Source organism: Pagrus major, chromosome 20 (assembly GCF_040436345.1).
Source record: "Pagrus major chromosome 20, Pma_NU_1.0".
Classification (NCBI taxonomy): Eukaryota; Metazoa; Chordata; class Actinopteri; order Spariformes; family Sparidae; genus Pagrus; species Pagrus major.
In genome coordinates, this window is record NC_133234.1 from 17,256,023 (window position 1) to 17,268,874 (window position 12,852).

The 12,852-nt window shown below is 41.3% G+C and overlaps 1 protein-coding gene across 1 annotated transcript in view; it reads left to right on the plus strand.

Moving 5' to 3' along the window:
- Positions 1 to 12,852, plus strand: part of LOC141015347 (vinculin) — a 28,342-nt gene that overhangs the window by 11,652 nt on the left and 3,838 nt on the right. The window contains exons 2-13 of the mRNA XM_073489384.1: positions 809 to 879; positions 3,469 to 3,619; positions 5,180 to 5,288; positions 6,163 to 6,285; positions 6,441 to 6,601; positions 9,019 to 9,109; positions 9,234 to 9,381; positions 9,966 to 10,119; positions 10,214 to 10,389; positions 10,935 to 11,125; positions 11,748 to 11,947; positions 12,711 to 12,839. Coding sequence (XP_073345485.1) covers positions 809 to 879; positions 3,469 to 3,619; positions 5,180 to 5,288; positions 6,163 to 6,285; positions 6,441 to 6,601; positions 9,019 to 9,109; positions 9,234 to 9,381; positions 9,966 to 10,119; positions 10,214 to 10,389; positions 10,935 to 11,125; positions 11,748 to 11,947; positions 12,711 to 12,839 — 1,704 coding nt within the window. The remainder of the gene's footprint in view (positions 1 to 808; positions 880 to 3,468; positions 3,620 to 5,179; positions 5,289 to 6,162; positions 6,286 to 6,440; positions 6,602 to 9,018; positions 9,110 to 9,233; positions 9,382 to 9,965; positions 10,120 to 10,213; positions 10,390 to 10,934; positions 11,126 to 11,747; positions 11,948 to 12,710; positions 12,840 to 12,852) is intronic.

A 12,852-nucleotide genomic window follows, 5' to 3' on the forward strand; every position in this document is an offset into this window, starting at 1 on the left:
CTGTCAGCAGACAATGTTCTAGTGGACTTGGACTTGGACTTAGTCTTGGATTAATGTAAAAGCCTCATTAAAGGAAATATGTCAACAATCAAACTTTTGTTTGATTAATAGTGTAATTGACTGAAAACACCACGTCATGCTGCATGTTTTGGTTGCACATTAATGCATGATATGCAGCAGTGATCACAATGTCCTGCAATCAAATCAAGACAGCAAAAGGCATCAAAGAATAATCATATTTATCTAAAACCATTTACAGTAACTACTACTAAGGGATGCTGTATGGTGGCTCAGTTTTAAGCGTTCGATCCAAACTCTTAGTTTCCTGGTTTTCACCATGTTCACCTGAATTATCTGCCACAGTTTCCTCCTCCACGACTGTTGTATAAAAGTGGTATAAAAACTGTTGTATAAAAGTGATTGTTCAGCATCTGTGATGACACTGTAATGGACCATTGATGTGCTCAGGGTGTCTTTGACCTTTGCCCGGTGCGTGCATTGTGACTCTAAAAGAGATGAAACAAAAAGAATGAATGACAAGTGGGTGACGTCAGTTTGAAACTTACCGGATATGTCAAGTTGAACACCTGCTACTTCGACTCAAGATGTTATTGAATTTTTTTGGGATGGATCAAGACATTACAAAAATGAATGAACAATCATTTATCCTAGGCTTTTCAATTATGAAAACTTGGGTCATAGAAACAATTGCTTGGAAGTGACTGTTGTGTGTCAGTGATCGTACATAACCTCTTTATTTCCATCGTATTTTATTGACTTTTGCTCATAAAGAATGTTTGTTTTCCAGGTTGGGAAGGACACTGTACAAACCACAGAGGACCAGATCATGAAAAGGGACATGCCACCAGCTTTTATCAAGTAAGCACAGAAGGATCTCTTTGCAGAACCTTTACAAACCTCTCAAATGTATTTAGATGAAATACTTCTCTCTCTGCAGTATCTGGAACCCACTAGCCTCTCTTTGGCTCTCCTTCTCTCTTTATCTGTTGCAGTAATGGCTGGTTCTGCCCAAGCAAAGGTCAGACATGGCATGTTAAGTGCCTCAGAATCTTGCCCTGGTGTAACATAAATACTTTTTTTGCACACGGAGAAGTTCCTTTACTCTTCAGGAGAAGGGCCACAAACTCATACATGCCCTCATGTATATAAGCCACTGACTGCTGCTGCTGCTTTTTGTTTATCTTAAAACATAAAACACACAAATAATCTTCCTTTTGATGTGGAAAAAGAGCCATGTACATATATATTTAATCAATGTTTTTGTTTTTGTGACTCACTCCACATCAGATAAATCATTAACCCGTGCCCAGCTGCTGTTCGTTCGTATCACAGTCTTTCACCGATCCTTATTACGAGGCACTACAGTCGAGGGAGGGAGAGGCGGGACCCGGGAGCCCCCCAAGGTCAGGGATGAAATGCATTGGCAGGCGCAGGTCATCAGGCTCAACACATTTGGCGCCTCGAAGTCACATCGTCACCCTGTCGTCATCCATCAGCACATGTGCTGGAATGCGTCGTCTCCACTAAATATAGTGTCTGGCGGGGTCCGGTTAATGCATGGCTGTTTTTCGCTGGTGCACGCTGAAGGACACTGCTGGCTGGCTCTGCAAAGACACACACACACACACACACACACACACACACACCGCACACCACACACCACACACCACACGCACCACACACACCACACACACACACACTCATGTCAGCCTTGATGTCATGTACATACATTAGCCTTTATCCTGCAGGAGACTTGCTCCCTCAGAAGAATGGAAACTGACCTCCTCTTGTTTGGCCCCTTTGCAATGCCTAAAAATGTGGAAAACGGCATTAATGATTCCTTGTTACCGCAGCAACATTTGGACAGTATACTGTGGGAACTAGAACATGTGTCGGTCTTTGGCTTGTTGCCTGTTTCTATGTGCAATATGGCTGTTATGACACCATGCAGGTGGCATGTACAATGCTGAATCAAAGGAGCGAGCCTACGGGTTTGTGCTGCTCACTGCAGTTCACTGAGTGCATCACACCCAGAAAGCAACTATCAATCATTTACATTTCTGTGGAAACAGGGGTTAAATTGGGCCAGAGCCAGAGAGCCTGTGAGAACAAGTTACTTTTATATTCATGCTGCAGATGCACAGTAAGTCCAAGTCAAGTCAGTTTCATTTATACAGACAAAATGACAAATCAGAAATGTACCTTCATAGGGCTTTACAATTGGGACAACACATGACGCCCTCTCTCCTTTGTACCTCAACCATTAGAAGAGTTAAACGGTTTCATTTTTTAGCACCCCACAACTTCCTTCATCCATATCCCACTCGCTCAAGAATTCCCTGAAAAATGAAATGGCAAGTCCTTTCATTTTAATTTATTCTGCTTTTTGGCATAGAATCTTCACTTAGGTATGTCTCAGTCGATTTCCTCCGGAGCTTTCGGCTCAAAAAATGAGACTGAAAGCCAACTGTTTTCAAGGTCAAGCATAAACCTTCAAGTTCAATTCCTTAGGCTGCTTCTCTCCTCCGGGTAGTGACAATACCACAACACATACAGTTTACTCTGAAAAATAAATCCTTAAATCCCATAAAAATCATCAAAAAGTGTACTTAAAAAACTAAAAAAGTTGACTTTTTCAATCTATTTTCACCATCAGACTGATTTATAGTACAACAGCTGCCCTTTGAAGGAGACATTTCCTCAAGAGGACCAATATTGTTCTTATTCTGTAAAGTATGTCTGCATAAATTACTTACTAAAAACAGAGTTAGGATATATAACAGTCTATTCATGCATGCTGTACTGTAGCCTATTTTAAACAGTATTGGTTTACACACAGGCTGCTAATCGCACAAAAACATTTTGTAGCACAGGAAGGAAACTACTGATAAAAGTATGAAGATGAGTAAGACTACAGTAAGCTGTTCACGTGATGTTTGAACTCCTTGTTTTCAGTTCACACTTCTTATGCTACATCAATTTTGTTTTACTTTAGAGCATAATTTGCAATAAATTTAAGTAATTTCAATCCCTAAACTCATATATAAATACATATAAAAATGAAGATTTGTACTGTTAGGCTTTGATTTAAGGTGTAAAGAACCCAGTTTCTATTTCCCAATTTAACCCCTGCACTGTATGGAAGATGATATAAAAAATATTTCATCTGGGATTTAGACTCCATCTTTTCAAGTATTTGCTTCGAAGGTGATGAAAAGAATGTAAGAAGAGGAAAAAGACACAGAGTCGTGCTCAGACAGCAGCTACTGTTATGTTATGGCTAGCTGTATTCGAAGCTTCCATCTGTTTCTGCTGTAGGCAATTTGCTCTTTCCATGTGTAATGTCCATCTGGCTTGTTAAGAGCTTCCTATCATCAGCATGACTTGTTCTGATGATTTCCTTTTTTGTAACCGGTCTTCAAATCAAGCGTCTTCTGCTTTTCACAGAGTGGAGAATGCGTGCACTAAGCTGGTGCAGGCTGCCTCCATGCTGAAAGCCGATCCATACTCTGTTCCTGCTCGGGATTACCTCATCGATGGCTCCAGGGGCATCCTCTCCGGGACCTCTGACCTCCTCCTGACCTTTGATGAAGCTGAGGTACTTTATTTTGTTTGAATCATCAGTTTACTAGCAGAAGTTTGCTTTAGATACAGTATCTTCAGTTTTAGAGGTTAAGTGTCTGTGTAATAATTTTCTACATTTTGCAGGATGTGGTGCTGACCCTAACTCCAGAAACACAGATTTAATCATGGTTTATTGAGACGCATGACGGCGGAGGAATTAATTTAGCTGCCACTTGTGCTCTACAGTTCTCCTTGTGCATCTGCTTAGATTTCTTTCTCTTTTTTTTATCTGGACTGACCCTGATGTTTACAGATGACTGGAAATGCGTCAATATGACATCACATCCTCTGTACTTGGCTGGATATAAACATAAATGAAAGCAGGGAGCAGACCTGGTGATAAGCTGATTGACTGCAGTGCAACTAGATACTAAGCCAGGAATTATGGCCCCTGCACGGAAGTGAACTGTGCCAACAAGGAGCCAAATATGTCCTGAACAAGGCTGCCAGAGTACACTAGAGTAGAGCTTGAGCATGCAAAATAAATTGCAATGCACCAGATTACAGTAATACATATTTAGGATAGAAATATGTGTATATTTGAGCTTAATTTCAACTTTAATTCAAGTTAAATTAAATGCTGATTTTTCTATATACATAAATACATTTACAGTAAATATTGCTGCCCAACAAAAGAAAGAAAAACAGGAAAAGAAAACTGTCAACCAACCATGCAGTTGATGTATGGTATCATATCATGAAAACAATATAATGTCAATATATTGCAGAAACCTATTTAAACCGACATGTTGTCAACAGATTTTTATTCAGCTCAAAAAATAGTGTCATCTGCCTCAAAACCCCAATATTGGTAAGGCTGTGAAAGATAATGTGTATCATAGCAAGTTGTGGGTCGAGACTGAAATACCTGAACAAAACACCTCTAGTCAACAGAAGGCGAGAAATGGACAAAACATAGATAAAATACCTTGTAATTGAGTTAAAGGTTGCACCATTGATTTTCATTGAGCAGAAGCTGCGCTGAAAGGGCTTTCTAATGAACACTTGAGCATGGCTGAGGCCTGCTGCCACAGGTCTGGTTTGCCCTTGGGTGCTGTAATGCCTATAAAGAAGACAGAAAGGTAGATAAATATACCACACATGTCTGTGGAACTCTTACGCAATCTCTTCCTAAATCTTGACCCAGGCAGCAGTATCATTTATCAGGCCCATCGTTCTGTTCCTCTCTGGGAGAGAGAGAGAGAGAGAGTAGTAAAAAAAAAAAAGTTGCAGATCAGCTCTCTGGGAGCAGACATCAGGCTGTCTGCAGCAGTCAGCAGGAGTCATCAGTCAGTGGTGCCATCATGTTTTCCAATGCAGCTCAGGCATGGCTCTGTATAGCAGTTCACATAAAGCTGGAGTGAAGCAGGACAAAGAGGCTGGAATGTCAGTAGGCAGCATTATCAGAGTGTAATTAGAGAGAATGTGAATGGGAAGAGGGGGGCTGTGTTTGCATAATCACTTTTCTCTGGGAATGCTGCATCATTGTTTTCTACTTAGCTTTTGTTGTTGTTTTATCTCGTCATTATTACAGGTCCGCAAAATAATCCGTGTGTGCAAAGGCATCCTGGAGTACCTGACAGTGGCGGAGGTGGTGGAGTCTATGGAGGACTTGATCACGTACACAAAGAACCTGGGACCAGGTCAGTCTGCTGATGCAGTTGCAGCAAGATTACGTTGTTAAATTCTTGACTTGACAGTATCTCAGAGATCTGCTGTCAGTGTTGACACATTTAAGGGTGCTTTTGCTGGAGTGAGCATTTTGTTTTTGCTATGTTGGCTTTCACTTGTGTTTTGTTTGTTGTTTTGAAAGTACAGCTCAAAATCTCTGCTTTAACTGGCAAAAGACAAGTTTTTTTCATTTAATGTATCATTATGAAGTAAATGTTGTTTGCACAAGTTAATGACTATAAAATAATGACCCCATCAGTGTTTACATTGGTTCCCTATAAACTATTCACTGTGCAATTGTGTCTGCCACAGGGCACAAAATCTCCAAGGAAAATTATTTATGTATCAATTACTCCTTCATTCTCTAATTTCAAGGGTTTTTATGTTTTTAGATTAGTGAAGGATTACATGCCCCTCCACATGATGATTAAAATCTCTGAAGCTCTTTTGGGAATGTTTTGAATTACCGTCACGCTAAAACAAGTCTGTTTTTCAGTTCCTGAACGTAGAGTGCAACTGCACCAGAGCAATCCTACTTGATGATCTAATGTGAAGATGAGCAATTATCCAGCCCTTTTATTGATTATGAAAGACTATTTAGATCCTCATATCCTCATTTAGAATGGTGTGGAGATGTGAAGCAATGCTTGAAGCAAAACAGCTAGCAATATAAGCAATAATGGAAGGTAGCTCAACATGGAAATACATGATAATCAACCTGCTGAAACATCATGATTAACAACATTTCCCCCTGAACTAATACTTTTTAAAATTCCACTCATAGTTTTTTATCTAAGCAATCATGCTCAGTTCCTTTCCACCTCTGTTTTATTTCCCTGTATCCAGGAATGACAAAGATGGCAAAGATGATAGATGAGCGACAGCAGGAGCTGACACACCAGGAGCACCGTGTGATGTTGGTCAACTCCATGAACACAGTCAAAGAGCTGCTGCCCATCCTCATCTCAGGTAATCACACACTTCTTCATGAAGAGCCTCTTTATTGTTTTGTACAACGCTTGTGTCCGTTTCTTCATAACATTTTCCACACAATTATATTTTATGTCAGTATTTTTGAGTTGCAATATCGTGATCTTTATTGTGAGTTGTCTTCTGTCTTTCAGGAATCAAAATCTTTGTGACAACCAAGACGTCTGGCAGCCACGGTGTGGAGGAGGCCTTGAAAAACCGTAACTTCACTTTCGAGAAGATGAGTGCCGAGATCAACGAGATCATCAGAGTGCTGCAGCTTACATCCTGGGACGAGGATGCGTGGGCCAACAAGGTACGTGCAATAAATTATACACGCCGAAGTCACATGCACACACTGTTATTATGTATATACTCGAAGAACAAGAGACTGCTTTGCTCTTGGAGTGTTTACGCATTCTTTTATGGATCACAGCTGGAAGGCCGTGTCTGTATGAGAAAAGATTGAATTTGGTCGCTCCTCACTGCGTTCTCACTCATTCCCAGAATGCCTTTGGCAAGAGGCCGCAGACCATAGTCATTATGCCGTGATGTTATTCTCATTTGGTGTATTTTTTAAAAACTTTCTTAACAAGGCACTTTGTCTCATCAGGATGACTTTATTTCAAGGTGTGAAAAATGCTTTTGCTATATTTTCAGCTTACATACAGTTAGTGTTTAAAGTAGGAATGCTTTAACTTTCTCTGTGTCTCTATGTAGCTGGTTCATCTTTTGGCTTCTTTTATGTCATTTCTCCTCTGCACTGCACGTTCTGCTTCTTTCCTGTCCTGACACTATTTCCTGTGCCACTTATTTTCTTCTGGTGACACTTTTTCTTGTCGGTATGTCCAGTTCAACATTTGTATTTATGTCGTTCTTCCTTTCTTTTTACCGTTTCTTTCTCCCTTCACCCCCTGTAGAAGGTAAGCCTCACCACTCTCGCCCCTTGGTTGTGCAGCAGCATGTCTGACAGATGTGTGTGCTGTCTGCTTTGTGGTGCCATTGTGTGCTTATCAGTAGTGAGGCAGTTTAGAGGATAAACTGTTGACTATTATTAGAGTATATTAGCAGTTTAGATATTTTTGTACTGCTAATGGAATGGTGTTTATTGAACAAGTGTTAAACAGGTTGAATTTCTGAAGTGTTGACGATTTTTTCCCCCTTTCATGGATTTGTTTTGCTTCATGATGTGACATTGTATCAGCATCTATGTGTCCTCCTCCTATGTCATTTTAACCTCACCATTTGCATGTCCTTAACCCGTCTTGATTATTGATTGACCTGACTCATGCAGTATTGATTTGGGTGTCATTAATGAGATTTCTCTCAGCATTCACCTGATAACTTGAACAGCCATAGGAGGAGAGCACATAGAAAACCTGATCTGGATTTAGTTGTATGAGTAGCTCATTTTTAGTTTTAATCCAACTGATACGGCTCCTAAATCTTAATCCGTGAACACTAAACATGCATTTCACTTCCCATAATCCCCATTACTAATGCCATGAACTACACCTAGTCTAATTTCTAAGTAATACCATTGCGTGTTTGATCTTAGGCTCTGATGAATGTGTGTTTGTATTTGATATGAGTGCAAGGATCCTGTCAGTCTTTCATGTTACTTCACTCGCTTGTTCACTCACACACACAGGTGGTTACTGACGGAACAGCAGCTGCACATGTTTGAACAGAACACTAATACACCCACACAGCTCTGGTGACATCACTTCACAGTTCACACCTTTGTACTTCCTGTTTTTTTTTTTCTTAAATCCCTTCCCTTGTGCACTCCCTGTTACTTACACAAACATGCCTGTTGCTTTCTTTCATTTTGACAATAGGTTTATTGTGAGGGCTCAGACATATTTTGTGATGAATATCTTTGAAACAAGCAGCAGAATTCAGAACTCTTGCTGAACTCTGTGGTGGAGATTTAGACAGCATTATGAAGAATAGTTACTTGGGTTTTCTGAATGTTTATTCTCATGTCTAAAGAGAATAAGCTCATTTCACCGCTCATTCATCCGCTCTGGTCTCCTGCTTTGCTACATGTCCGACAAGACTCTGCTTTGTTCTGCAGACTCTGACAATGAGAGGGACTCATTGTCGAGTCAGCCGCTGTTGGACAGACTGTTTGTATTTCCATCCGCTCTGATTGAGATACAATGGAGTGTCGTTTGGCTTTTATAACATGACACGCTCATTATTGATTATGTGAAAGGATGATGGAAACAGCATGTGATACATGGTTTGTGCCTGACAGATGTTAGTGATGCTGCACATGAACTTTTCTGTATGTGTCTTGAATAAATAAACCATGTGACTTGCCCGCTCCAAGCTCAGTTTCAATGAGTCATCATGACCTTATTTTTAAATATGAATAGATTTATTCGACTACATACTTTAAAGAGACAGTTATTCTTTAAAGAAAATCCATCTAGATTGTTTTGTTGTGAGTTACCGAGTTTTGGAGATATCAGCCCTAGAGATTTCTGCCTTCTCTTGAATATAATAGAATTAGAAGACCTTGGCATGTTGTGCTCAGTGTGAATGGGGTGAACTGTCCCTTTACTCTCGTTCACACAGTGTACACTATTTACAGGAAATACTCAGGTTATGATTTGTAGAGAAACATTTATACATGGAATGACTGATTGAGTCCGTCCTTAGTTTTCTTTGGTTGCATTGATTCCCTTCTAAGTTATTCATACATTCTGTCTTTTGAACCCAAAGGACACAGAGGCGATGAAGAGGGCTCTGGGGCTTATCGACTCAAAAATGGCCCAGGCTAAGAACTGGCTGAGGGATCCGAATGCTCAACCAGGTAATAAACTTCCACATCCTCCTCTTTTAACTGTTCGTTCTGTCACTATCATCTTCTCAGGCCAACAATCCGGTTGTATCTGGTGACATAATCGATGCGCTGACCTTGTGTTGTGTGTTTTCAGGGGACGCAGGCGAGCAGGCCATCCGCCAGATCCTTGATGAAGCTGGGAAAGTGGGTGAACTGTGTGCTGGGAAGGAGCGCAGAGATATCCTGGGCACAGCCAAGACGCTGGGCCAGATGACTGACCAGGTGTCTGAGATGAGGGCCAGGTAACCATAAAACACATTGTGTGTTTCTGTGTCCCAGTTAGGGCAAGATAACTCCCCTCATGTCTCACACAGCACATGCCTCTTTTATTATATGATCTTGTGTTCTGTTACTGTGTGTTTCCTTGATTCCATAACTAATTTTTCATTGGTTATATGTACAGTATTAATAAATGTTTCTGTGTTTCTGGGGTTTCATTTTCTGTCCTTAAAGTGTAGGCAGTGTAAGGCAGTAAGCATATTTGAGGGGATTATAGTGTGTAAGACTGGAAGTGATATTCTTCTGACATGAAATCTGATCACCAGAGACCCCTGAGTCACGCTAGATTAAAAGCAGCTGTCTGGTATTAATCCATAATCTACTTTAACCCCTGGTTGATATACTTGTCTGAAAACTGAGAGATTCCTCTGAGCCTCGTCTGGAAATTGTGGCATTAAGTGAGGAAGTGCTATTTTAAAACAGGAAGACCATAAGGCTTAAAGTTTTGAGTCAACAAACAAAGAAGTGTGCATGTGTGGCCTTTTTTGAAGGCACAACGATGCTGCAGTTTATGGTATCCATGTGTTTTACCTTCTGTCCACCCCAGAGGTCAGGGCGCGTCTCCAGCTGCCATGCAGAAGGCACAGCAGGTTTCCGGGGGGCTCGACGTGCTAACCGGCAAGGTGGAAAATGCTGCTCGGAAACTGGAGGCCATGACTAACTCCAAGCAGGCCATCGCCAAAAGAATCGATGCTGCACAGGTGAGTCATTAACCACAGATGCCTTCCAAAAACATGGATTCAGCTCGCTACATGCAGGTATTTGATGTTTTTTTGTGCGGTTCTACCCCCACAGAACTGGCTGGCAGACCCTAACGGCAGCCCAGAGGGAGAGGAGAACATCAAGGCCCTGCTCACCGAGGCCAGAAAGATTGCAGACATGTGTGAGGACCCCAAAGAAAGAGAGGACATCATGCGCTCTCTTGGAGAAATCGCTGCCATGACTGCCAAGCTGTCAGATCTCAGAAGACAGTGAGTTATTGACTGCTGGATATGTTGCATCATTTATTTATGCTGAGCTTCCTTTCTCTCTGTCCCCACTGATCTAAATCAAATTGCATCTGTTTATCAGTGTTGCTGGGTGTTTGTTTTTACATATGCAGGAAAATGTGAGAAATCAGTGTTGAGTAATGTTTATCAACTTGGGCTTGAAAGCAGTGAGGTTTCTGTTTAATCTTTTCTAATTTCCCTACAAAAATTCTCTTCCTAAATTTAAAACATGCACACATGATTATTTTTCATGTCGGAGCAGATTTGGTGCTACAATTCGACTCAAGCTGTTCTCATTCCTCTTCATACAAGTTGACTGCAGTATAGATTTTGCACTTCAACAGGAATAGTACAAAACCCCTAATTTTACTACATTTTTAGGTGAACTACTCCTGATTTGGACTAAACTTGGCAGTGTGGAAGTGCTGTTAGTCAAACTATTTGCTCTCTAAGTGTAGCTGGCCATTTACAGGCCTTCATGATAAAACACAACCACAGACATTTTTGCTGTTTTAACTTCCTTATAGGGGTAAAGGTGACACTCCTGAAGCCAGAGCTTTGGCTAAACAGATTGCAACAGCCCTGCAAAATCTGCAGTCCAAGACCAACAAAGCTGTGGCAAACAGCAGGCCTGCAAAGGCAGCTGTGCACTTGGAAGGAAAGATTGAGCAGGCGCAACGCTGGATCGACAATCCCACCGTAGATGACAGCGGTGTGGGTGAGTCTGACTCCCATCCTCCCCAACTTCCTCCTCTGTCTATCTTCCTCTCACACTCGTTCACATTCTTTCCACTGCTCCTGTGGTTAAATTGCAGACCAGACACTTTGTGCACATTGCTTTCTACTGTAAAGGCCATCCCACAACGCTCTCCCAACACTGTAATTAGAGTTTTGGCTCGTCTCCTCTCAAACCTGGACATCGTTTTACATGTTTACACTAGAGCTGCAGGCTGATTGGTTAACATAATATAATGGAGGCCAGGCTTACAAAGAACGAACATGAAATAATGCAGAAGATGCAATACTTGTCCTTCTCCTCTAGTGTTGATACAAGCACTCAGTTAAATGCCAAAACTACTTAGCATTTAATGAGCAGCTGTTTGCAGGAAGTTTGATACTGGCATAACCAAGCTCATTTTATGTGAAGAAATGCTGAAATAATTGACAATGTCCATATTTCACACAAATACCAGGAGCAGTTAATGGCTTGTCACTTCAGTACACAAGTTTATTAGCTGATAAGCTGATGCTGTAGAAGACTATTAATAATAATTAATTGGCAGAATGTTGTTGTTGTTTTTTGTGGATCTTTATTTTTCTGTCTGTGTGTGTGTGTTTAGGTCAGGCAGCCATCCGCGGACTGGTGGCAGAGGGCCGGAGGCTGGCCAACGCTCTGCCGGGCCCCTACAGGCAGGAGATGCTGGGTAAGTGCGAGCAGGTGGAGCAGCTCATGGCCCAGCTGGCTGACCTGGCCGCCCGTGGCGAAGGGGACTCCCCGCAGGCACGTGCTGTGGCTCAGCAGCTCCAGGAGGCTTTGAAAGTAAGACTCTTCACATTCATTCTCATTCAGATCTGTAGCTTCTCTATGATAGATCAGGATTCAGTCACTGACACGGAGGAACAACCCCCTCTGCTGGTTAACAGTGGTGGAAGAAATACAAGTAGTACGACCGCAATGGGAAAATATTCTACCAAAGGGCCTGCTGTCAAAATTTAGAATTAGTTAACAAGTATTAGTGGTAAAGTGTCAATGGTCAAAAGTAAAAGTACAGTACTCATCATGAAGAATGTACCCTATCAGCATTGAATTATTAAGACACGGTCAACACATACAAGGTACAGTAACAAGTGTAAAAATGGAAAAATGAGAAGTAATGGAAATGTCAGATCTACAATTTTGTGATTTCATGCTTTCAGTTGATTTTAAAGTTTCAAAGCTGCAGGCTGAGAAACTTCTCTCAAACTCTAAAAATGAGGTCATTCTGAAATAGTTTTTCATGGTTCCCAAATAGTCTGCATTATGTAGAAGCCACATTTTGAGTTATGTTATCCAAACTGCAACTAAGCTCTAAATCTGCAAGATGGTTAGGTAATACAGGCATTAAATGAAATCTAATGGACTCTTAGTATAGTAGGATTTTTCACGCAGGACTCATTTTACATTGCTGTATTGATACGAAGTAAAGGATCAGAATAATTCTTCCACCATTGTTAGTTGCAGCCCTAATTGTATTCTAATACTGTATGTATTTTATCAAAGTAAAGCACTGACTGGCTGTAAAATCTGTTTGTCCTCCTCCCAGGATCTGAAAGGAAAAATGCAAGAGGCGATGACTCAGGAGGTGTCTGACATCTTCAGTGACACCACCACTCCCATCAAGTTACTGGCAGTGGCTGCCACCGCCCCTCTGGACGCCCCCAACAGAGATGAGGTCAGTGGTACAG